Source organism: Maylandia zebra, linkage group LG4, assembly GCF_041146795.1.
Source record: "Maylandia zebra isolate NMK-2024a linkage group LG4, Mzebra_GT3a, whole genome shotgun sequence".
NCBI classification, from domain to species: Eukaryota; Metazoa; Chordata; class Actinopteri; order Cichliformes; family Cichlidae; genus Maylandia; species Maylandia zebra.
In genome coordinates, this window is record NC_135170.1 from 16,820,115 (window position 1) to 16,844,830 (window position 24,716).

General features: G+C 40.8%; 4 protein-coding genes and 1 long non-coding RNA gene across 35 annotated transcripts in view; 3 read left to right on the forward strand and 2 right to left on the reverse strand.

Annotated features, from left to right (window-relative positions):
- Window positions 1-1,190: 1,190 nt before the first annotated feature.
- Window positions 1,191-8,603, forward strand: spsb3a (splA/ryanodine receptor domain and SOCS box containing 3a). Of its 4 annotated transcripts, none has more exons than XM_012921693.4 (7): window positions 1,191-1,302; window positions 2,169-2,378; window positions 3,725-3,908; window positions 3,992-4,179; window positions 4,276-4,378; window positions 4,469-4,594; window positions 5,171-8,603. In XM_012921693.4, exons 2-7 carry the CDS (start codon window positions 2,253-2,255, stop codon window positions 5,560-5,562), a joined length of 1,119 nt encoding a protein of 372 aa, XP_012777147.1. In that variant the 5' UTR covers window positions 1,191-1,302; window positions 2,169-2,252; the 3' UTR covers window positions 5,563-8,603. The 4 variants fall into 4 exon arrangements, with proteins under 4 accessions (XP_012777147.1, XP_012777146.1, XP_012777148.1 ...); XM_012921692.5 differs by having other exon boundaries at window positions 1,247-1,433; XM_012921694.5 differs by having other exon boundaries at window positions 1,247-1,433; window positions 2,172-2,378.
- A 1,023-nt stretch (window positions 8,604-9,626) lies between these two features.
- mrps34 (mitochondrial ribosomal protein S34) lies at window positions 9,627-11,123 on the forward strand. The gene is made up of 4 exons (XM_004560648.3): window positions 9,627-9,740; window positions 9,965-10,332; window positions 10,423-10,465; window positions 10,645-11,123. Exons 2-4 carry the CDS (start codon window positions 10,015-10,017, stop codon window positions 10,941-10,943), a joined length of 660 nt encoding a protein of 219 aa, XP_004560705.1. The 5' UTR covers window positions 9,627-9,740; window positions 9,965-10,014; the 3' UTR covers window positions 10,944-11,123.
- A 1,904-nt stretch (window positions 11,124-13,027) lies between these two features.
- On the reverse strand, window positions 13,028-15,010 carry LOC143418350 (uncharacterized). The gene is made up of 2 exons (XR_013098312.1): window positions 14,872-15,010; window positions 13,028-13,180 (listed from the first exon to the last, which is right to left on the reverse strand). It is a non-coding gene; the product is annotated as an uncharacterized LOC143418350 (long non-coding RNA).
- nme3 (NME/NM23 nucleoside diphosphate kinase 3) lies at window positions 14,917-21,678 on the forward strand. 5 transcript variants are annotated; one of them, XM_076883074.1, is made up of 5 exons: window positions 14,917-15,049; window positions 16,836-16,966; window positions 17,067-17,168; window positions 17,282-17,394; window positions 20,893-21,678. In XM_076883074.1, the coding sequence occupies exons 1-5, from the start codon at window positions 15,004-15,006 to the stop codon at window positions 21,008-21,010; spliced, it is 510 nt and encodes a 169-aa protein (XP_076739189.1). In that variant the 5' UTR covers window positions 14,917-15,003; the 3' UTR covers window positions 21,011-21,678. The 5 variants fall into 5 exon arrangements, with proteins under 5 accessions (XP_076739189.1, XP_076739188.1, XP_076739190.1 ...); XM_076883073.1 differs by having other exon boundaries at window positions 17,282-17,386; XM_076883075.1 differs by lacking the exon at window positions 14,917-15,049 and adding an exon at window positions 15,084-15,166 and having other exon boundaries at window positions 17,282-17,386.
- Window positions 21,679-21,737: 59 nt separating this feature from the next.
- The window catches only part of mapk8ip3 (mitogen-activated protein kinase 8 interacting protein 3), a 32,100-nt gene continuing 29,121 nt past the window's right edge, over window positions 21,738-24,716 (reverse strand). For all 24 annotated transcript variants that reach the window (XM_023152104.3, XM_023152107.3, XM_012921729.4 and 21 more), the window contains 3 exons: window positions 24,307-24,471; window positions 23,811-23,957; window positions 21,738-22,921 (listed from right to left, as the gene is read on the reverse strand). In XM_023152104.3, the coding sequence (XP_023007872.1) occupies window positions 22,791-22,921; window positions 23,811-23,957; window positions 24,307-24,471 (443 nt within the window). In that variant the 3' untranslated portion in view covers window positions 21,738-22,790. The remainder of the gene's footprint in view (window positions 22,922-23,810; window positions 23,958-24,306; window positions 24,472-24,716) is intronic.

Consider the following 24,716-nt stretch of genomic DNA (forward strand, 5'->3'; position numbering starts at 1 on the left):
CATTCAGGTGGTAATATCAGAATTTGGCATAAATAACATGAATGCATGGATCTATCCTGCATTGTATCAACAATTCAGGCTGCTGCTAATGGTGTAATGATGTGGGCGATATTTTATTGGCACACTTCAGGCCTTTGGTAATAACTGAGCATCATGTAAAACACCTACCTGAGCACTGCTGAGACTCCAGCAGGATGTTATGTCACTAAGCTCAAATAATCTCAAACTGTTTTGTTTTTTTTGTGGGTTTTTTTTGTGGTTTTTTACGTGATACTGAAATAATTATATTCAAATGAACTCCACAGTCACCTCAATCATATAGAGCACTTTTGGGAGGTGGTGGAATAGAAGATTCACAACAAATCTGCAAACAACTCTGTGATATTGCCAAGTCAATATGGGATATATGGAGGACTGTTGACAAAATCTATGCCATGAACAATTAAGTCTGTTCTGCAGGTGACAGGGGGTTTCTAATAAAGTGTCCAGTGAGTCAGCCGGACACTTTATTAGTCCAGTGGATTTGCTAAGCAGCTGAGATGAGGCCCAACATTAAATAAATAAGGATTATGTTCAACTTCTATCACGCAAAGCTAATTTAATGAAGTCCGAGAATAAATAGTGATCCTATTGACTGTATCAATACCAGCACTGATATTGGTATTGATCAATACTAGCAGATTAGATCAATAGTTTGTTTCTATCCTCTAAGTTCAGTATGTAGCACATGTCTCAAGCATGCACCATGAAAAATGTCAGAACCTTTTTGTATTGACTGTCACATCTATTTAATTTATAACCTATAAAGTCCATTAACAGAGGCTGACCCAGAGTCCTTTAAGCGGGCACATTTACACTCAGAGTCTCCAAAAAACCCAGTTTCAAAATATGTGAAAACCTGAAATGTGTGTTTTGTTGTGTCAAATAAGTAAATAAGTTGTAGAAAGTTAAAAACTTGTGATTTATTGTTCAAAATGTGCAAATCAGTGATAATTCATCCAATAAATCATGACACAATGCATTCGCCTTCAGCTGGCTTTATGGGCGTTATTGGTATCGGCAATAAGGGCCTTCTATTTACTTGGTGTCGGATCGATACCAAAATTTGCAGTATTTTACCACGTTAATGCCCTAAATGTTCTCCACTGCGGTGGATAGCTGTTTTTACGGCTGAGTATAATGACTCCAGTCACTCCTGGCTGCTGAGATGATGACAGGAGTCTGTCATGTGTGCAGAAAACTTCCTGCGCCGCAGCTCCTCCTCAGCCTGCCTGTTATTGTTTACGGTCGCACTCATGAAAAGTAGGTCATGGAAAACAGAAGCCCGGCGCGCTGTCTTGTCTGAACTAGCTTGTAATACGAGACACTCAAGGGGCGACGTCTTTGCGGGTTTAGCGGTTTTTATGTAGAAACTGAATGTGACCAACAGTCAGGTAATAAGAACGTCTCGCTTTTATTTTTCAGCAATGGTAGAAGCGTTAGCTAACGAAAGCTAACTAGCTAGCCTAAACAGGTTTGACCGATTTCTTGATGCATGTCATCAGATAAATTGCGACCTTATGTGCCTTAGATGTATTTCCCGTGTTGCAATGTAAATACGTATCGATAATAACCAGTAAAGTGCTTCTGACCTTGTTATTACCAGCTAACATGTTCATACATGCGCGGCTCTGCTGGCTAGCCACGTAGCTAGCTTTAGCTGTTTGTGTTAGTTAGTTTAAAAAAATTGCTATTTGTGAAAAATAGTCTCCTACATAAACAGGGGGGTAATAATTTTTACTTGTGATATAATTTATTTGTGGACAAAGTTACCCTATGCTAATGGTGATGTGTGTAAGCGTTAGCCGATATAGAGGGGATGTTTCAGTGGGATACGGCTAATGCTGCTCTGAAAATGCTTTCTGAAATGTCTTAAATAACATATATTAAACATGAGATTCGAGGTCGGGTTGCAGGATTAATTTAAAATATAGTACTACAAATGCGTGGTGTAGGAAATGTTGCCATACAGACAAGCCAGGATATATGAATAATACACATTATACGTCACACGGGGTCTGCAGACAGATGCACGCCTCTGTCGTTCAGTACTAAAAGCAGCTCAGTTAATGTGAGTTCTTGTTTTTTTGTTTTTTTCAAGATAATCATATTGCATTGTTGTCTTTCAGCAGCTGGACTGATGCTGTTCTTCCAACATCTGGACTAAACCTCAGCAGACTGGCAGGTTCTTCCTACAGTGAGACTCTGCTGCCATGTCCAGGAGAAGCAGGAACAGTCGTGCATGGAGATATGTGTGGGGAGGCATACGGAGGGATGCTGATGCCCGGGCCCTTGTGTTGGCTTCTGAGAGTGAAGAATGGAACTATGATCGCCTTGAGGTTAGGGCTGGGCGATATGGCCTAAAATCCATATTACGGTATAATTTGAAACATGTGTGGTAACGATATATATCGCGATATATTCTTTTCTTCTGTATAACGTATTTTGTACACTATGAGGCACACTTAAAATCCTTTAATTTTCTCAAAAATCGACAGTGCGCCTTTTGTATGAATTCTGGTTGCGCTTACTGACCTCGAAACGATTTTATGTGGTACATGGCGCAGAAATCTGTCAAAAATGTTTTAGTACGACTTTGGTAGGCTTGATGGATTGCTGGAGCATTACGGCTACCTTGCGGAGTAATCTGGCTCCAAAACTCCATCTTCTTCAGGTCCCAAAGTCAAACGAACACTGCAACATCACTGAGAGTTAAAAACTGTCTAAATTCTTTAATAATCTTTAATAAAATGATCAGTGTTGCTGCTTTACCAGGTGTAACAATTAAGTTTAACATCCAGGCATCCATGAAAACTTAAAATTTATTAAATTCAACTGAGTTAGAAGTTAGCAGGAAGTTAGCTCGCTAGTTTCCACCTAAACATGATATGCCATGTTCTGACTGAGAGATTTCTGAAAAAATTAAGATGTACAGCTCTGCTATCACTTCCAACATAAATGAAGACCGAAAACTAAACAGCAGTGACGTTTGTAGGGTTACTGAAGTTGAGCTAGCTGGTATATAATGATGTGCTACGTGATCGCTAGCAAAACAGCTATGTTAGCATAACATTAGCACAGTGAAGCTGAAGGACTAACTTTTTTCCGCTCGATAAAAGTTAACATGAGGGTTTCTGCTGGTTAGGGGCAAATGCAATTGCATGGCAGGATGCTATAAACGGACCAAACTTCAGTCAGGAGAACAACTGAGATAATCCATCCACAAGGTTAGTCATTAATATACTGCAACAACATGGGAATAGAGCAGCTGCGAGAGAATTCAGCATTAATGAATCAATGGTACGGAAAGTGCTTCATCTCTTTGCTATTACTATCACCCAGCATAATTTGCAGATGATGTTGTTTGCAGCCGCTGCAATGCTTTCGACCAAAACAGGTGCAGCTTGATGACACCATCAACATGCGCTATCACGGTAGAGCGGTATAGTCAAAATCTCTACCGTTGGCCAAATTTATATAGTTTCTACCGTATACCGTTTATACCGCCCACCCCTACTCTAGATGTTTCTATGCTGAAAGGATATTGATGGAAAGCATTGTTTGCCTCCTCCAATGCAGCATCCCCATTTAGCATTTTTTCGTAGGCTGACAGTGAAGTCTGTGCATAAATAACACTGCAGACAGTTCATTTTGCTCTTTTTATTTCTTCATTGTTGCTCCAAAGTACGCAAGTGATTCAGACTCTGAGGGAGACTTTTCAGCAGTGATGGTCCCACCGGTCCCCAGCGCAGTACCCGTCACCGGAGAGTCCTACTGTGGTTGTGATTCCCAGGCAGAGACCAGCTACAACCCTCGTCTGCGAGGCTTTCTCCAGGTTAAAGACTGCCACTGTGGAGAGGATGACCAAGGTACATGACAGCTGGGGCAGGACACAGTACATCATCTTTTTTTATGCTCATTATTATTTAATAAATGACTCGTTATGTTTCAGATTTTGATTGGGTTTGGGATGCCAACAGCCGATCAACGGCAACATTACTGAGCTGCGAAAATCGCAAAGTGAACTTCCACTCTGAATACAGCTGTGGTACAGCTGCAATCCGTGGCTCCAAGGAGCTTGCAGACGGGCAGCACTTCTGGGAAATTAAGATGACATCCCCAGTGTATGGAACAGACATGGTAAAGCTCGACTTCGTATTTTCCTTACAGTCACCAAAAATTGTCCTAGAAGCAGAAGAAATGTTTATTTGTGCCTAAATGTTTATTTCTGCGCAGATGGTTGGTATCGGTACATCTGATGTCAATCTGGACAAATACAGACATACCTTCTGCAGCCTGCTGGGAAAAGATGCAGACAGCTGGGGGCTTTCTTACACTGGTAACTTAAACACAAGTGCCCCTGATATAACGGTAGTTGCTCAAAAGGGTTTTTATATTTTAGACATCATTGGTTTTGTTCATTTTCCAGGGTTGTTGCATCATAAAGGAGACAAAATGAACTTCTCCTCACGTTTTGGTCAAGGTTCCATCATTGGAGTTCATTTGGACACGTGGCACGGCACACTTACATTCTTCAAAAATCGAAAGTGCATAGGTTTGTGGAAAATTTTCTACTGATTGATTAGATTACATAAATACTAATTTATTTCTGATTTGTCCCTGGTCACACAGGTCTACAAAATGAGCAGCAAACGGCTTGGAACCACAAACATCCTTGCAATTGCTTTATTTGATAGCAGATTGCTTCCTTTGCCTGTAGTTTGCACAGACGATGCAGATTTATCTGCAAAAACTCACCAACTACTTTCCAAGAGGTAGTGAAAGTGTGAAAAGTTGAAAATGCTAGAAACCAAAGCAATTATAAGGAGGTTTTTGGTGACCAATCTTTGCAGCCAGTTTCACCTAGCAACTGGTGGCAACCTCCAGCAACCACTATAAGTTCATAAGCCTTTTTCCATTTTAACTGCAGGTTCCCAGTGTGTTGTGGACCAGCTTGTAAGCCTGTGTGACTCAGCCCTAATAGGTCAACTGTATGCAAAGGCGAAAGAGTTTTTATAATCATAAGAAACAGATGCTGTTTAGTGGAGACCTTGTAATATCTTACAAGAATGTGAACTGCAGTGTGCTCCTGAAACTCAATAATACAGGTTTCTCGCCTGTCTTGATCCAGGAGTTGCTGCTACAGAGCTGCAGAATAAGAAGTTTTATCCAATGGCGTGCTCCACAGCGGCAAAGAGCAGCATGAAGGTCATCAGATCCTGCTCTGCACCCACCTCCCTGCTGTACCTGTGCTGTGCTCGTCTTCGCCAGCTGGTGCCAGACTGTATAGACATCCTAGATGTGTTGCCCCTACCACCTGGCCTGCGTCATTTGCTCCACAACAAACTGGGTTGGGTGCTCAGTCTTAACTGCGGCACAATGGAAGAAACCCCAGATGGGGCTGAGCAGTCCTCACGTTTGCCTGTCCCCGCCTTGGCAGGACCGTCCTCCTCTGAGAGCGACTCAGAGGGTTGTTCGTCCGATCCGGAGGCCTGTCAGAGGAAGAGATGCCGCTGGACATGACTGGGCGACTCGCATCCTACCTCCCTGGCAGACATTAGTGTCCTTTGGCATCTGATGTAGTGTTACTGAACTGCCTCAAGCTTTCTTTATTAGTGTCGTCTGGAGAAAGTAACGAGGGCGGTCGAGCGGAGGGAACTAAACGTCGGTGGAAAACTGTGATCTTCTCTCATGCCATTCTTCATGCTCATCACATGTCGAGTATTAAAGCCAGCTTCAGTAAAAGGTGAAAATATACCATGTTATTTTGTTATGGGTGGATGTGGTGGTCATCAATATGGGGAGGGTTAAAAAAAACAGATACTGTATAGAAATTTTCTGTATTTTCATCCCGTATCCTGCATTTAATGTCTGTTTTTCTCATTTTAAATGTTGTCAGTGAGTTATCAGAGGACTTTGTTACTTGTTTCAATGGCATCTGCAAGTTTCTCCTATGTTGCTCAGAATCAGCTGATATTCTATATTTTGTAACTACTGTTCGCTCCTTAAATGCTAAAAGTTAACAGTAAATGAACCTGAGTGCACTTTGCAGCTTTTAGCCTTAAAAAAAAGCGATAACGTTTGAGCAAAGCATGCACCTCTCACGACACATCAGATAATCGTCATTTCTTGAAAAATATCTGTTATATGCTACATTCACGGAGACATCATCCATCTAGCTTCCAGCTTTTTTTTTCCTTCTAAAAAGCTGTGTGCATTATTTAGTGTAGCCTTTTAATGCTGATATTTTAACTTTTTCATTGCTGTTACTTTTTATGTTTTAAAAGTCAAAGTTTCTTTCTTTCTAGATCCATCATCAAGCTATTATTTTGGTATGTCTGTTTAAAAAAAGTCTTTGTCAAAGCAGCTTTTCTGGCCCCGAATTAAGTTCAAGCTCTGTGTTTTAAATCCACTCAGTGCAGTGGATGAGCAGAAAATAGGAAATATGAAATTGTGTACAGAAAGATATCCATCCTCCTGCTGTGTAATCGGCTCCCACACTATGTGTTTAATATGAATACGGTTCACTTTGTCCAAATATGGGTTTATATGGCTAAAGGTGTCATCATTGTGACAGACTCAGTGCTACTACTGCTACAATGACCATTGAGACTGAGACCATGCACAGTGAGGTCGAGGAGTCTGTGAAAAGGATTGTTTTGGCTCTGTTCACCACCACAGTCGATCTGAAGTGAAGCAGTCAAGCTGTGACTGAAGTGTAGACGTATCAAGAGACTTAATATCCTTTTTTTCTCTCATTTTCAATGGCGATCGTGGCTCAAGAGTTGGCAGTTCGTCTTGTAATTGGAAGGTTGCCGGTTCGAGCTCCGACAGTCTCGGTCGTTGTGTCCTTGGGCGAGACACTTCACCCGTTGCCTACTGGTGGTGGTCAGAGGGCCCGGTGGCGCCAGTGTCCGGCAGCCTCGCCTCAGTCAGTGCGCCCCAGGGTGGCTGTGGCTACAATGTAGCTGCCATCACCAGTGTGTGAATGGGTGGATGACTGAATGTGTAAAGCGCTTTGGGGTCCTTAGGGACTAGTAAAGCGCTATACAAATACAGGCCATTTACCATTTAAAAGTAACACGGATGGGCCTGAGATGTCTTCGCCTACATCTTATTTTCCACTCAGGCAGTGGACGGAGCAACATCACCTAAACTGCATCACTGCCCAAAAACCTGACTGTAGCCATGTTTTGATTGATTCATCGATTATTGGGACATTATACCTTTTAGAAAAGGTTATGTTTCAATAATCTCCTGGGACCATAAATGGTAAAAAAAAAAAGATGGACATAGCGTCACCAAGAATTTCTGCTGTTGCCGTCTTGGCATTTTGGTATCCAGTGCAATGAGAAGGAGGTGGAGTTGACTATAAAAGCGCATGTGAGCATGTCCACCTTTCTTACACATGCAGTGCTTAACAAATTTACCAGACCACCAGTCATAAAAAAGTCAACCATAATATTCAACCACTAAAGCTTAAATAACTGTAATTTGGCATATTGTTAAAAATTAATTATGTGCTTTGCTATTTTTTTCTGATTTTTTTAAAAATAAAACCGTAAATATTCTGAAAAAATCCAATCATTAGGATTTTGGTAATCCTGAGTACTGATAATTTAGGGCAGCTGTGGCGTAAACCTTTCACTGGGAGGTGATCTGAGAAATTTGCTAAGCACTGTGGAAGGAGTCAAATTTACAAAATAGATTTAATGCTCTTTAGAACATTAAATCTATTGCAGCAAAGTGTTTACAGATCTCTCAGCAGGGGGCGCATTTCCCCAGAGATTACTATGGGACCAGAAGTCTTTTAGGAACCACAGGTATCGCCCCCTGGTGGCTTCTGTTCAGACCTGAGACACTTAGTCCATCTTTTATACTGTTGATGGCTGGGACGTACCATAAAAGAGTAAACATGCATGCTGCAGCTGTGTTTTGCAGCTTGCCCTAATATATACAAACACTTTTGTATATAAATGTTTTTCAGTATAGAGAAGCTGAGAGTACTTGATGAGTATTTGAGTGTTCATGAATGACAGCCTGGGGTACGGTGAGACATGTGGGTCAGATATGTAAATAGATTCTCTGTAGTCGCAAACCATAATAATGAAACATTAGTGTTTTGCCCAGAGGTCAGACACCCGTTTCTGATGTCCTCAAAGTTCCTGGTTTCAGTACAGTGATACAAATACCTAAGGTACTGTGCAACACAAGCATTCTCTGAGGCAGTGGGTGAGGTTAGGGAGTCATTATGGAGCAGCAGGGATAGTACCAGAGGACCATGCTCATCACTCACGAGCCACAGATCATCTAGTTGAGTCTTTCAGCCGCCTCGTCCTCCATATAGAGTAATGTAACCACCAGGAAGTTAATTGTGGTCCAGCAGATGAATTTGTCTTCACATCGATGCATCAAAGCACTTTTTTCTTACTGTTTTACTGTAAATTCTAAGTGTTTCTTCTATACTGTGTCATATTATTAATACTGTATGTGAGGGCCTTCACTTGCCTTTCTCTGTATCAGCATGATTTTCAGCTGAAAATAAAATGAATGCTAAATATGCAGCATGGGCTCCATTCGTTCATTTAGTAGCAGCAAATTCGTTTTTTGCTGGCCAATTGGGCGCTTGTTAAAGAGGTCGGGTTTTTGTTGTGAATGTTTCTGCAGCTGACAGCGACTCGTTGCTGTTTGTGTCTCATTTCTCACAGCACACTCATCTTCCCCATCCTCCTGTGTTCTTTAGTAATGACGATAAGTCCTTTGTTTACTGTCTGGTGTTAATCTGCACTCACAGACACTTTGTTAGGTACACCTTAGTGGTCCCAAGTTTGGCCCTCTGTTGCCTGCAGAACTACTTAGTTCATTGTGGCGTAGATTCAACATTTAACATCCTAAAGGTGTTCAAAGCTCCCCCCTCTGACACTAAGAACCAAAGTTCAGAGTCACTTAAATCACCTTTGTTGATGCTCACTTTAAACTTGAGCAGGTCTCTGTCTACATGCCTAAATGCATTTGCATTTCAGAATATTGATTATTGATTATTATAAATGCACATTAAAGAAAGCTTAACAATTAATATTACATATAGTTGAAAAGAAGTTTCTTTTCTTTTGGGGGGTTTAATTTTGAAAATGACTCACAAAATATGTTTTCACCTGTCATTCATTTCAACTGCCTGTAAGTTTTCTTTGCGTTTGGTTTAAGGAAAAGGACATACAGCAAGCAAAATTGGACTAAGACAGACGGGCTAGTGGCTCTTGTGGTCCTCCATAGAGGGGGACTAAACGGTGAATTATTGAGATAAGAAGGAAGGAATATCGATATTTATAACAAATAAATTAATACATAAAGTTACTTAAATGAAACGGATTTGTTTGGAAACTGAGTAAACCCACTGCATCTTAAAAACACATTAATTGGTGGTTTTGCTTTTAAAATACTTTGTATTTACTGTGTTCGTGTGTGATTGCCTGGCATACGTTTTATTGGCTAATCTAAGCTCTCTTATAAAATGATAATTTTTCATTTCTTAATTTTTTTTAAATTATTTTTTATGAAGACGGAACTTCTCCTTACACGGAAGAAAAGCACGCTGGCTGTTCCCACGGACCATTTTATGCCCGGACCAAGAGCGCGTCGGAAGCTCTGCACCTTGCTTGCGGAGGTCAAGTAGCGGCAGTTCTCTTCTGGGGAGTTTTCAGGTATTTAATGTAGATATTTAATGATTTTAAACACTTTCGATAGTAGCTCACTGCTATGGGTAACAAATGTTTGGAACGACTTATAACTGGTGTTATTTAGCACGGAGCCGGGAACACCGGCTAACAGGATGCTCTCCATTTGATTGCATTTTTATTTAGTTACTCTAACAGGTCAAAGACATAATTCAAGATCAGCTATGACATGATTTATTTTTATTTTTCAGGATAATCGCTGACCCGTGTCTATCGTAGCTGTGAGGAAGACACCGCAGTTATGGTGAAGAAAAAGAGACTTCGCCTCATCGCGGAGATGGCTCGGAAGATTCGGGCGTACAGAGAGCTCAAGTCCCGGCCCCGGGAGTCCCAGAAGTACGCCTTGGACTACGAGACAATGAAACGGCCCTTCACGGGGAAGATGCTGCCGGTGTTAGCATGGCAGGACGTCCGCAGGGAGAGCCGCCTCTTCTCCTTGCTGGCCGGGATGAGGCTGTTCGGAGTGGGCCGACTCTTCACCCGCAAATCCTGGCTGGAGGACCACTCCGAGCCCAGCTACTGGCAGATCACCAAGGTCAAGGTGGACTACACATCCGAGGTGAGAGCATGGAGCCTGCACACTGTTATGCTAGATAAAAGGGAGATTCCTGTTACTAAAGGAATGGAAACTATTCCTTGTGTTTTGTAGAACATGGATCACGGCAAAGCGTGGGGCATCCTCACTTATAAAGGTAAGATTAGTTTTATCTATTAATAATAATAATAATATCACTGTTTATGGTCATTGTAGCCTGTGTTGTCTTATTTGTTTTTACTGTAACAGCCATTTTTAATCAGTATTTTATGAATACCCGTGTTGCCTGAAATGTGTGATTTGGTAAATATTCTCCAAACAAACTATCGTTTGCAGGGAAAAAGGAGAGCGAGGTCAAAGAGATGGACAAGGTGATGTACCATGACTGGCGCCTGATTCCCAAACACATGGAGCAGCAGTTTAAGGACTTTGAGCCTCTGCCCGAGCCGCCCGTCCGATACGTCGCCTACCCTCCCCTGCTCCGCGCAATGCTGCTGGCACAACAGAAGAAAGCAGGAGGCAGCAGAGCGGCAGAGGAGCCCGTCCTGCCTTTAAAGAGGGATGTTCTACTTAACAAAGACTATTTCCACACGCAGGAACAAGAGCGACAGAGGAAAGAGGGGACTGCGGTGTAATGGCCTCACTTGAATGTTTACCGATCCTGGATATTTTTGGACTAGATCATTGTTGACAAATGCTTCTCAATATCTGGCTGAATCTTCCACTCAGAATACTTCTCTGTGGGTCTGATGCAGGCCCTTGTGCGTGTGTGTGTTATTGTTGTATGCTGAATATTAAATTTGAGATGAAATGTAGCCCCTTTTAAGTTATTTCTGTTGTTTCTATGTGCAGGTAATTACAGCTGCATCACATCACAGTCCACTGCAAACTTGTAACTTTGACTTGGATATATTCTGGTTAAGATCTGAGAACTTAAAAAAAAAAAGCCCAGCTGCTTTATCAGAGTATAAAAGTAAACAGTAGCCTTTAGTCATTTTCTTGTATAATAATACAATTAAAATGACTGAAGGGGACATGTGCATGATGTTGCAGTTCATACAGTGTTTTTCAACATTTGACCCCAAAGCTGCATGTGCTACCAAGCTAACCTACATAGTCACTTCGCAAATTATGTTAAACATGGAGTCACTGGTAGTTTTTAGTATACTGCTGCCATTCTGCTGGTTTATTGCATTTCCTATGATTTGTGTTTTAAGAAGGCAAACCTTTGCCAGGATATTAAAAGTACATTTTAATGAAAAGGATCTTAATCCAGTGTAGAGTGTCGTACCACTGGTCAGATTCAGACATAAATAATAAATGAAGGCATCTGTTCATCAACTATCTCAACAACTATTCATCTGATCTGCTTAAAAATGTGCATATCTATTGCTGGGGACCAAAGTGAGAACAATGTGGAGATTGGGGTCAGTACAGCTCCTGGGTGTGAAAAGTCACATCAGTGTCTTACATGAGTATAATGGCCAGCTGGCGGCACACTCCTCTAGTTAGAAAAACAATTTCAACAAAGAAAGTTGAAATGCTGAGATACCTAATTTAAAATTTCAAGATAATCTGAAAATTTGAATCATAATTGTGCAACACAATTTTTCCATAAGCTACCCATCTGTCATCACACCTGTTTGCAAAACACCTTAAAGAGCCGTAAAAATGCACAGCTTAAAAAAATAGGTGATATTAAGGTGGTGTCCATCTTCCATATACAGTCTGTGTTTCTCCCCGTTATTGGGTAAATAGGTGAAGCCTGTCAATCAGGCAGCAAGCTACGACCCCCACCCCAGCCTGTTGCCTCACCATGGGCAACTCCATCAATGTGTGTTGCTGTTCTGTTTAATTACATTTTATATACAAATGAGGACAGAAATATTAGTCCCCCTATTAAATTTCATTTACAAAAAGAAAGAAAAAAGTATCTCCCAAATAATGTTAAACTATACAAATTTTTTAACACAGATTTTCTAAACATCACAGTCTTGTTTTGGATGCTTATATTATTCTATTTTGCACACAGAAACAAAATTATTTTGCAAAAAGGCCAAAAAAGGTAATTTTTTTTAAATTAAAATGATAACAACACACCATTATGAATTACTGCTCCATACATAATTCATTTCTTTTTACATATCTCAAACATATTATTCATAACCCTGTTATCATCATATTTTCACTTCAGAATATTGCAAAAAAAAATAAATTATAGGTTAGCTTTCCCCAAATGTTTCTTCCTTTATCTTTGCCCATGGATCGTTTGTGCGTCTGCATTTATGTTGGAATGAATGTCTGACTGTGTGGTCGATTATGTGTCTCTTTGTTTGAACATGTATATTTATCATGTGGTTTTTAAAACTGTGAAGCACTCTGTAACTTTGTGTTTTTAATAGTGTTGTACAAACAAAGTTAACATTTCCAGTTTAAGAACAACAGACGTCGTTCACAGAAAATAACATTATAGGAAAGCACAACCTTTGCATACACAGATACTGACAAAGTGCTTGTTTCTACTTCAATGCAGAACAACTGAATTTCGTGTGAAGCGCAAACTGGCAAACACAAAATTAACGTGGACTACTGCACATATGGTGTAGTAAAGCGATGGCTTTGATGTCTTTTTGTTTCGTGCTAATACTGTGGACTATCACTCTTCAGAAATTAATGTAAGATGCAGTGATGTGTAGTAAAAAACATTAACCACACCATAATCATTCAACAACTATCTTATTGTACAATTTGGCCATTTACAACACCTGTGACATAAACAGACAGAAGATTTTGTGCTGTCAGGACAGCTTGTAGTTGTAGCTTGTAGACATCAGCTGGGTGATGCAGCCTGATGGAAACGTTTTCCACATGCCTGACAAGAAACAGGATGATGAGATATAAACAAATATTTTGATTTTCCACCTCACTCTGTACTGCATTTATTTGCATGTTGCTGTAGAGCTTTAGCTGGGGATGCTATACATGAACCCCTTAGGGATTTTTTCATATAGATTATGTCAGCTCAAAATGTATATGCTAATACTGAATTTAGTTCCATTTGACACATTTTTATGTTTATGTTAATGTCAGCATGTATCTGTTGTGTTTGGCACCACATATAAAACACCAGGACACAACCACAAAGTAATGAACACATAATTTACCTGCACAAGCATAAATGCTAAGAATGACGTCAGCTGCTTGTTTAGGTTAAACTCTACAAAGATCCACAGCAGAAGTCTAAACCAGTCATGATGCTGCTGGTTCAGTATTAACATGAATGAAAGAATCAATTTGTGGAATCACCACTTTAAATGTCAGAAATAATTTATATTTGTGATTTGATTTTTGAATTAATTTACTTATTTTCCTTTTTTAAACAAGGGTAAAAAAAAGGTTTTCTGAATTTGAAAATGTTTTATTCATTCATTCATTCATTCTTCTTCTTATTGCCCATTAAATTATCTAATAATGAATTGTTATATTAATTTCTATATAAATAATGTAAATGAATGTACTAATATGCATTTTATTGCACAATTAAAGATTAAATCCCTAAATGCTTTGATGTTCTTGATGTGCCTGACTATCCTTGTCCTCCACACTTTTTACACTCAAACTCTTATCGCATTCACAAAGTTACAATAAAGAAGTCATTTGATGTAAAACCAACATTTAACAACTCAAAACTCACCTTTTAAAATTGCTTTTGGTTAATTTTTGCCTGTTTTATGACTTGTTATCCTATGTGCAGCACTTGTGATTCTCTGTCTAGAAAGGTGCTATATAAATAAAATTTTACTTACTTACTTATTTGTATTTATTCTACATCTCACTCTGGCAAAATTGATAGTATGGATAACAACTTTGGCACTGGTATCATCAGGGCTGGGAGCAGAACATGTGAACTGCCTGTCAGTTTATAAAGGAATGTAGCTACAGTTATAAAAGCGCACAAATATTTGTCTTAGACTGCAAATGCCAAACAGGAGAGACTCTCTGTGCACGATCAATGAACTTGTCACACACAAGAACAGCTCATGGTGAGCACACAATACCCTCAAACACATTACCATTCTGTTTGTTTGGCAAGGGCTGTGGCCCTTTTCAAGCAGGGCCATGCTTTCAAACCAGCTGCACAAACTGATGATGTATTTCGTTTTTAACAGACAGGAGGGATACTTCCCATAGTCTGACCCGTGCATGCCCATCTGTTCAGTGTCATCCTGGACTGCTGCAGCAACACTAAACTACTTTGAACTGATTAATTACATTGAGCTTGCACTGCAATGCCTTATTAGATTTTTGCTACCAAACTGCATGAATTACTGCAACTTATATTTAGAGTATATCAGTAGAATTCAGCTAACAGTATACTATGAAGGGATACTTTTTAACAGTGGAAAGCAAAAATCACATCATTTCGTTGTCATTAAAAGTATTCAGATTAAGCACAGCGATGTTGCAGTCATGATATGCTGCTCTCCCCTCCATAAGCTACCTTCATTGGTTGAAAGTATCGGCACTTGGTATCAGATGGAGCAAATTTTGGGAGCGGCATACCATTGGTCGTTTGCGCCACATGATTTGCAGTTTCAGCCGCTCCTCGTGAGCCCGCGTTTAAGCTACGTGCACGCGCATCCTTCTTTCCTCCTCTTTATCGTACCCGACATTGATCCCCGTCCGCTGACGACAATGATCTGCTTATTTCTGTCCATATTTGCTCAGATCTTTCAGTCAGGTTGGTAATAAACGTGCTTGTATCTGCTCCTCTGTCACTCACGGGCCTCCAGTCTGACTTTCACAGGATCATTTTCTCCCAGGAAACCCTCCGGACAGATGCCTCAGCTAGCTGCAGGTAGCGGCACAGTTAACCGGTACAGCAGTGGTGTTGTGTTGCCTTTACTAACTTTAGTTTGACAGAAGAAACTCGGACTGACTAGTGGTTAGTTTTTCTGTGACCGTGGGTGATACTGCAGTGTGGCCAGCTTGTTAACTAATCTATGCTGAGAGCCGCGTGGTCCATGTGTCGTCCTCAGCGTGAGAAAAGTTGATTCATCATCCTATTAATAGCGCGTGTGTGCGCTGATTGGCTGCTGCAGGAAGAGCTTTGCAATGGGGCCGAGAAAGAGGGGACAGCCAGACCGGTCCGAGCTCGAGGATTTGGTGGCTAAACACGCGAGAATCGAAGAATTTTGTGAGGAACACCCAGAAAGTTGTAAGCGCGAGGTTTGTGGCACGAGCAGCTGAGCGTTAGGGGCGTTAGGTTTGATCCTCCACAGGCCTCCACGGTGTGGGAAATGTAGTGTGGATGAGTGACGAAACGTCTCTCCCACTGACAACGCTACGCGCAGATGAACAGAATCAACCTTTTGGCATTTACTTATCTGGATGATTGAGCATGCATCAAGACGTAGTGTGGTTAAAACAGCAAATGCACCTAGTGCTTTCAGACGTGTGCACTTTTGCTTGCGAAGTTTTAAAAGGGGCTTTCTGTGCTTATTTTCAACTCTGTATTTCTATTGTTGGGCTCTGCACGATTAACAGTTCCAAATATTCATTGTAGACGTTTTACTGATCTGGGTGTAGCCATTCAGTTCATCCCTGTGGAAACAAGAGGTTTAAACCAGGGGTGCCAAACATAAGGCTCCAGGGACCAGAATCACCCGGCAATAAATAAACATAAATTTGGGGCTCTTAACTGTATTTAAGACCTCCCCCACAAACCCCCCCAGAAATATTTCTGGTTTTTTGTTTCCACAGTAAAATAAGTGGTAGCACTTTATAATAATGTCCCACTATTAAGCATTAGTAAAGTTTAATTCATCATTTATATCTTTACTCCTCTTTAGCATGTGTTTTATAAATACAGATGTTTATTCAGCTGTTACTGTTTCACCTTGTATTACTATCACTGCTAACAATAATCATAATCATGGTCATAATAATAAAATGTCTGTATTTAAAAATTGCATACTGAGGAGGAGTAATGCTTTGTAAATGATGAGTTCAGCACTTGCTAATACCTTAATAATGCCAATCTGTGTAACATCATTATATAGTGCTACCAAATAAATGCACAAAATACTGTATTTACTGTGAATTAACAAAAAGTTTCCTCCTTATATTTACAGGACAGTTCGGCCAACAAGCTATGAGAACCTTTTCCGTAATTTTACACATTAACTTCTTCCAGTTTAAGCCCAAAGAGTTGTGCTGACAGCTTTCTTTCATTAACTACAACAGTGAGAAAACTGGGCTGTACTGTTGCCATCACACTTCCTTTTCTTATATTGAGAGATCTCTGGGACAAATGTGGCCCACGCTGATGTCATTCTTTGATATTTTGACCGGCTTTGATGTGAGCAGCCAACACTGTAACGGTACATATGTGACATAAAATAAGGAAATGCACAACAGGCCCCCTTTAATGTGTCTATGCGCAGAGTGCAGTGGCTACAAGCAGAATAATTGTAATTGTATTGCTCATTTAAGCTCAAGTGTAAGCAAGTTTTATTCAACTCTAGGCTGGACTGGGGTGAATGAACGCACCTTCGTTGCCGTAAAACCAGATGGCGTGCAGCGGAGACTGGTGGGCGAAATCGTGCGTCGTTTTGAGAAGAAAGGCTTCAAACTGGTGGGGCTGAAACTTGTGCAGGTATGCCTGGAGCAGCTGCGTGTTTCCAAAATATTTTGATCTGTGACCCATGAACCACGGTATTATCCATTAATCTGTCGTGTGTGTGTTTGTATACCAGGCCTCAGAGGAGCTTCTTAGGGAACACTACTGGGACCTGAGGAGCAGGCCCTTCTTCGGTGGACTCGTAACCTACATGAGCTCGGGACCAGTTGTTGCGATGGTGAGACTCCTCGACGTGATGCGCACATTGTTCCACGCTGAGGTTTTCGCAGTAGCTTGTGGGGTCACTCAGATTACAGATGTGCTGTAGTGTACCTCTCTGTGCTCCTCCAGGTGTGGCAGGGCTTGGATGTGGTCAAGACTGCACGGAAGATGTTGGGAGAGACCAACCCTGCAGACTCGCTGCCTGGAACCATCCGGGGAGATTTGAGTGTGGAGGTGGGCAGGTGAGCGATTTCACTCTACTTAAAGGAGAATTAGATTTTTATGCCATGCATTTTTATTTATTTCAATTCAAGCTGAATGTCTCAATTGATTTGTATCATTGTGGTGGTACACAGAGGCAAAAACTGTCACTGACAGTTTGCTGATATTAATTGCAGAGTTCAAATGATTAGTTAATCAATATACATGGTAATTATTGAAATTTTAAGCTTTCATGCTTTTTTTGGAGCTAACAATCTTAGAAACATGTTCTGCATGGCCTCTAGTAAGTCTGTGAGGAACCTTTGAGTCTTTTTTGATCAAGATAGGTGCTGCCATTCACATTTTAAACATGCTGTCTCAGAGTGATATTCAAAAACTACTTGTTACAGCTAGACTGTTGTAATTTCTTACCATCAGGATGTCCTAAAAGCTCCCTGAAAAGCCTGCAGTTGATCCCGAATGTGGCATTGAGAGCACTGGCAGAGACTAGAAAGCCTCTATATAGCCTTTCATTTTACATGAGTCCTTAATTACACCTTCCTCTGTCTCTTTCTCCCTCTGTTGTTGGGACTGCTGTCCCTCCTCCTGCACTTCTGCACTGCTGGTGCTAGCAACAACAGCCTCCTGTGACTGCGAGAGCTTGTTATTAGTTGTTGCTGGTACTACTGTTGACTGTGCAGCTGCAGCAGCTGCCCCGACAGCTAACATGTCAAAGGACCTTATTATCCTAAGGGTGCCAGTAGAGCTGGGCGATATAAGATTTTTTCATATCACGATATGTTTTTTTCATTTCAGGCGATAACGATATCTATCACGATATAAGCCAAATAACTATATTTGTAAGATTTAAATGTGCCGTTGCTCACAAGTAAAATGTGAAATAATCAGCAGCTTGTTTTTATTTAAATATTTATTTCCCATAATAAGTTCAACAGGGTAGATGTACTTAAGGAACATGAGACTTTTTCAGATAAATAAAGGCAAATATTGCAAACTACACAAAAGGCAGCCGCTAAAGCGTTTAAGTTTCAAAATAGAACAAACGAAACAGACTAAATTGTCAATTCCACTTAGAAACAAAATATTAATTCTAAAAATAAATCTTAGTTTGTTTTACAGAAGAACAGACAAAACTGACTAACTTTTGTCAATATCAAATAAACTGAGAACTAAAAGGAAATTCTCAATCTCTCCTTTTCTAGTCCACACGTAAATGCAAAAACTGAGTTTTCAAAAATATCCACCCTGGCCGGAGTTTTTAAAAATCTTCGTTTTCAGTGACCAAAAACGCCGTTTACGTGTGGACGAAAGGTGCAAACGCATAGATAAATCTGTGTTTTCAAAAATACCCGGGTACATGTGGACGTAGCCTGAGCATGCACCAGTTTATTCTATTTCCAGACTTGCTTTCGGCACAATTTACAGTGCACGCTACTCTGTTTTTTGTCAGACTTGAAATAGCCGAAATACCTTCACACTACGGAACTTCTATGGCTCTTCCGTTCGACAATCTCTCCGGCATTGGAACCATCATCTGTTTTCTCTTTGGTCACGCTCGGTTGATTTTTCTAGTCGGCACACTCATTTCCTCCATTACCCGGGCGGTACGGTGGCTGGCTGCTTCCCAAACAAATACACATGTGCGGCTTGGCACTTGTGCTGTACGTAACAAGTCACGTGACGTGACGCTGCGGCTGTGATTGGTTCGGCTCTGCGCTACTTAATTTGGATTGGCTGTTCTTTTTTTTTTTTTTTTTTTTTTTTTTTTTAAGAGGACAAGAGCGGCGAGGTCTATCGCAATAGTTTAATTTTTCTATCGAGAAAAAGTTATATCGCGATACATATCGTTATCGTTCTATCGCCCAGCTCTAGGTGCCAGTATACCTTCCTCATTGGTGGCTTGCTTACTGACACAACATCATCACACGGTCACTTCTATTCATGCTCAGAAAGATAGTCGCCACTCAGACAATGCCGACGCATAAGCGCTGATATAACATCAGGCTTTAAGCCTTCCTTTTTGTTAAAATTATAGTTCACGCTGGATCAGGTGACCCTGAATCCTCCCTTGTTATAGGCTCAGACTTCTGCAGGACTTCCCATAATGCACTGAGAACTTCTTCTCCACTCACCTCTTTTCACTACTGCATGTCCAGTGTTGGGAAGGTTACTTTTAAAATGTATTCCGTTACAGAATACAGAATACATGCCCCAAAATGTATTCTGTAACGTATTCCGTTACGTTACTCAATGACAGTAACGTATTCTGAATACTTTGGATTACTTAATATATTATCATGCTTTTTACAACAACGTGAATGTACTATTGCTGTGTGATTTATTACTATTACTGAAGGTCCGCGACTCCGAACTGTAGTAAACGGACCTCTGACTAATACGGCGGGGTCCCTGTCGGCTCGTAGCCGAAAAATAGCTTTACTTTGTTGTGTGGGTCAACAATTCTTGCGAGAGACAGAGAGAGGCGTTGAAAGGCTGCTCCAACGGAACTTATTGTTTTCGGAGGAAAACACGAACACGGTGTACAGTCGAGTCTTAATAGCTTACTTACAACTGGGCTCGTCAGGCACTCTTATTGGCTGAAGTGGTTATTATTATATTTACATCCTTCCAGCTCCCGTTTTTCCTCGATGACAACTCGTACCTTTCCACTCCCCTTTTTCTCCCTCCTCGCGCTCACAGACACATAACGTGTATGGCAGTCCATTCTCCCTGCAACACGGACTACACTGCCCATGATGCTACATTCTTTAGAGCTATGCTTGTAGCATTCTGCCTGTTAGCTTAGCACAACAACAACAACAACAACGAAAAGGCGCTCTCTCACCCAGGAAACACACAGTCGCAGAGAGAGAGAGAGAGCGTCGCCCTGTAACCATGGCAACCGTAACCCTGCCGCCTGGAACAACAGAACGTAGCTGTCAAACAAAACCCAAACAGTCCTGACCCGCGACAAAATGAAACAGGAAAGTACCGCAGTGTAATCCATTTATTTCAACAAAGTAACTGTATTCTGAATACCACATTTTTAAACGGTAACTGTAACGGAATACAGTTACTCATATTTTGTATTTTAAATACGTAACGGCGGTACATGTATTCCGTTACTCCCCAACACTGTGCATGTCATAGTTTTGTCGTCCCTCTCACAAAGCTCCTGTTTTGTCCTTGTTTCCCTGTGCGCTCCGTTTCCCTTTTCTCTCGTTTTCATAAGGGAACATGTGATTGTTGGGCCTTTGCTTTGCAAAATAAAATGACCTGTTGTTGTCAATTGGTCCTATATAAATAAAGCTGAATTGAATTACTGTAAACATCTTAAATCAGACTTTTTGAGATGTCATCAACTTCAAAAAGTCTTTATTTGGAAAAATAAAGTCAATGATGAGGACAAACAGGTGAATTGTCCCTCAGACCCCTGCTTATTATTAATGAATGACTCAGTTTGTGTTTGGGGCAGATGGTATTTCGAGTCTCAGTGTTCTTTAAATGTTTGTTGGCAGAAACGTGATCCACGGCAGCGACTCTGTGGAGAGCGCGCAGAAGGAAATCTCTCTGTGGTTTCGTCAGAGCGAGCTTCACCGCTGGGAGAGCAGCAGCAGCCGCTGGCTCTACAACTGACTTTCTGCACGAACACTGTCCGATCGTAAACGTTTTTTTGTTTTTATCATATAAGGTGGATCACGTCATACCTCAGATGAACTGTTTGGCTTTAGTAGTTTGTAGATACTTGAAAGCTCATCTCTGCCGTCCTGTATTTCATCTTTTTCATACATTATTTTATATCTTAAGGGAGGTGAGACGACACTACCAAGCAAAATGCACTAAGTGAGCAATAACCTGGCTTCTGCTTTCTTTCCAGCTTTTGCTTGTTTTTTCAGTCCACAATATTAAAAAGTAAAACTCAGAACGAGTTTGAGAGGCACTGATGTAAGCAGTTCATGTATGGTACAAACATGTAATGTTTATATGAAGCGTGTCCCATAGATGAATGTTTTTTTATATTTTATTTTGGCACTTCTAACTAAACGGGAGCAGTTTACCAACACATTGTCTTTGCCTTGCACACATGTTCAGCTTCTTGTACTTTCCAAGTACAAAGATCATGTAAAAGTACTTGAATGTAAACTTTCCAGCTCCCCAAATGCATATAGCCTGTTAAAGTGATGCTGCACTAAATAATGTTTACCTGATTGGTCATGTTTATGCTTTTATTGGCTGTTAAGAAGCTTTATTTTACCACTGTCCAAAAAAAAAAAAAAAGAATAAACCTAACATACTTTTTAAAATGTTCTTCTTGTTGTGAAGTGAGACACACACACACACAGACGACACAAACCCGGGTTAATTGTTCTGAGCACACATATGTTTAATATTTAATACACAGAGATGGAGATCAATGCGAGAATTTCCATACTGAACAAAGAGGATGGGTTTCAGTGGAGATTTACACAACTCCCTGTACATACGATGACAACACGCCACTGTTCACCGTCCCATCAACAGCCAGGCAGAGAAATGAGAGAGATGAGATCTGGACTGAACCCTCGACACAGTGGAACTCCTTTTGTATGTGGACACAATCTGACCTTAGAGCCCCATCAGGACTCTTATGGAGGCGACTCATTGTGACATGTGAAGCAACATGTTTTAATCAGCAGCTGGGAGAACCCAGGCTTCTGCAGGGGGTTGGAAATTAAGTAATTTGACTTCCTATTTGTTCCGTGTATGCTCATCCTGACTTGAACGCCACACTTTTGTGTGAACTTTGACCTTAAACCGAGGCCTCAGCTTTCTGCTTCCTCGCACACCGTCTAAGAATATGTAGATGCATAAAGCAGAGTCCCTGATTGTTAATGGTCTGCCAGATGGCCGTTGGTAGGACTGATGTCTACATGCCGGTGTTGCCTTTCCTGCTGCTGCTGTTCTTTTTCCTTATTTTTGTGCATTTTGGGGCTTTGCTTTAAAATGAGGTGGAGTTTTCACTGATGATTAACTAAATGGAGGAAGATGAGGAATAACTCTGGGGCAGATGCAGGACAATTGAGGTAAATATAGGAAGAGATACAGTGTGCTTACAGGGTGAATATAAGGTTGATACAGAGAAGGGAGGTAGTTATGAGGCTGGGTTACAAAGCTCATGAATCATTACAATGCCCTGCGTGGGACAGAAACAGGATGGCAGGCAGGTTTCTAGGTTTTAAGGTCTGGGACAGGAGGGGGTATAATAGTTACAAGGGACGATACACGGCTTTAATGGTCGTTTTAGAGCCAAAGGGGGGACTTTTACATGACCGGGGGGAAATTACAAGGTTTGGGTGGCTGAAAGCTTCTGGGCAGGAGAAGAGATCTCGTTAAGGAGATGGGTGGATGCGTGAGGTGTTAAAGCAGATCTCAGGTGTCACTCGGGTACATAAGACACCTGCCAGACGATGATGTGGCTCCGCTCAGCTTTGCACAAAGTAGGTTTGTTCTGCGAAGCCCCACCACCACCATTTTCTCCTTCCTCCGTCTCATCATCCTCTCCATCGCCTGAGAAGAAAGAAAAAACAAAGCAGAGCCATGAAAACATGAAAGCAAACTTTGTGCTCAAATAGTTACAAGCATTTTGTGTACTTTTTGAAACTGTTTCATTCATCATAATTTGATGTGATACTATTGTACTTTTCATGAGTCTAAATACACTCACGTTGCTCTTTCAGACAGCTAATCAGCTTTACTGTTCAAGCAAAAACAAAGACCGTCTGCTGTTATTTACACTTAACCAACTTACCTGGATGCTGTGGTAAAGAAGCAGGCATGAGAAAGTACATAACTATGCTGGTGACATGGATTATAAAAGGCATGTCCTATTCCAGTAGGTTTCTTTAACCTTTAATTAACTAATTACTCATTACTTGCTAATGAACCATCCAAGTCCAAGACCATTACAGGACCAAACGGAAAAAGTTCCAACTTCTCAAATTAAAAAACCATGGCTGCTAGGGGTGAGTGGTTCAATCCAGGTATCAGAAACACAAGTACCAATGCTTTTATTGGTATTGGACCGATACTAGTGCCACAGGATCGATAATTTAGTTTGTGAAAATGGAAAAAAACATAAAACGTGTGTTTTGTTGTGTTAATTATTACTGTGGAAAGTAAAAACCACAGTGATTTATTAGCCCTCTCCTACATAAGCTGGCTTTAAAAGTTGTACCTTTATTAGTGTTGGGTACTTACCTTACAATATAAAGTGCCTTGAGGAAACTGTTGTTGTGATTTGGTGCTAAGTAAATAAAACTGAATTGAACTGAATAAGTTAAAAGTATGAATATCGGTATTAGTATCGGCAATACTGTATTTACTCGATATCAGATCGATACCAAAATATGCAGTATCGGATATACGCACTGGTTTCAGGACAGGTTTGAATGCTCACCTATGCGGAAGTCGATGTAACCCTCGCCTCCACTCAGCACCAACACGTTCTGAACACTCTGCGCCTCCGTCTCTGTGGGAGCGGTGGAGCCCTGTCCTTCTGATGGACTGTCCAACACACTGCCATTTAGGGTAGCCAGGACATTGCCTGTCACCAAAAGAAAAAGAAAAACAGGAAAGAAAGATGTTACTGAAAATGACATTTACGTATTGAAAGTGTCACTGATGACACCTTCACAAAGTAACAAAACACAATCTTTCTTTAACGTCAGATTAATATATCAGAAAGGTTTGGAAAGAAGCAGAGCTTAGATAATAAATAGTCACTAACATTTTGGGAGCGATGGAACAGTATTATCACAGATTTGTGATGTCTACATATGTGTCTTTTAACATTTAAGGCAAGACGTGTAAATTTAAACATGCCTATTAGTGCACAGTCCATTTAAAATTCAGAATTAAAGGGAGCAGAGATTCAGGCAGAGATTCAGGCCTACCCGGCACAGAGACGAAGAACTTGACAGCATCACGGTGTCCATGGAAACAGAGTTGGGCCTGTGCCATTGAGCAGTAGGGGATGAAGCTGCCGCTGCTCTTCTCAGAGCCATCGTCGCCGTACACATGGATCACCCCGCCAGAAGATGTAGGTGACACCTTATTGGCTGATAGAGAGAGCGTAAAGGGTAAGAGTACACGAGTAACACGTGTTTGTGAACAAATCACATTCGGTAGCATGACATCATCAAATAAAAATTAATTTTCCACAGATCAACTGAAAACAAAGGATTTTTGAAAAAAAAATCTCAGCTCGCTAAAAGACGCCCGCTGCATGCAATGGATTTGTTACGCATAAAAATAAACAAATCATAGACATGCAAAACAAATCCCAAGTAAAAAGCTGCTTTTA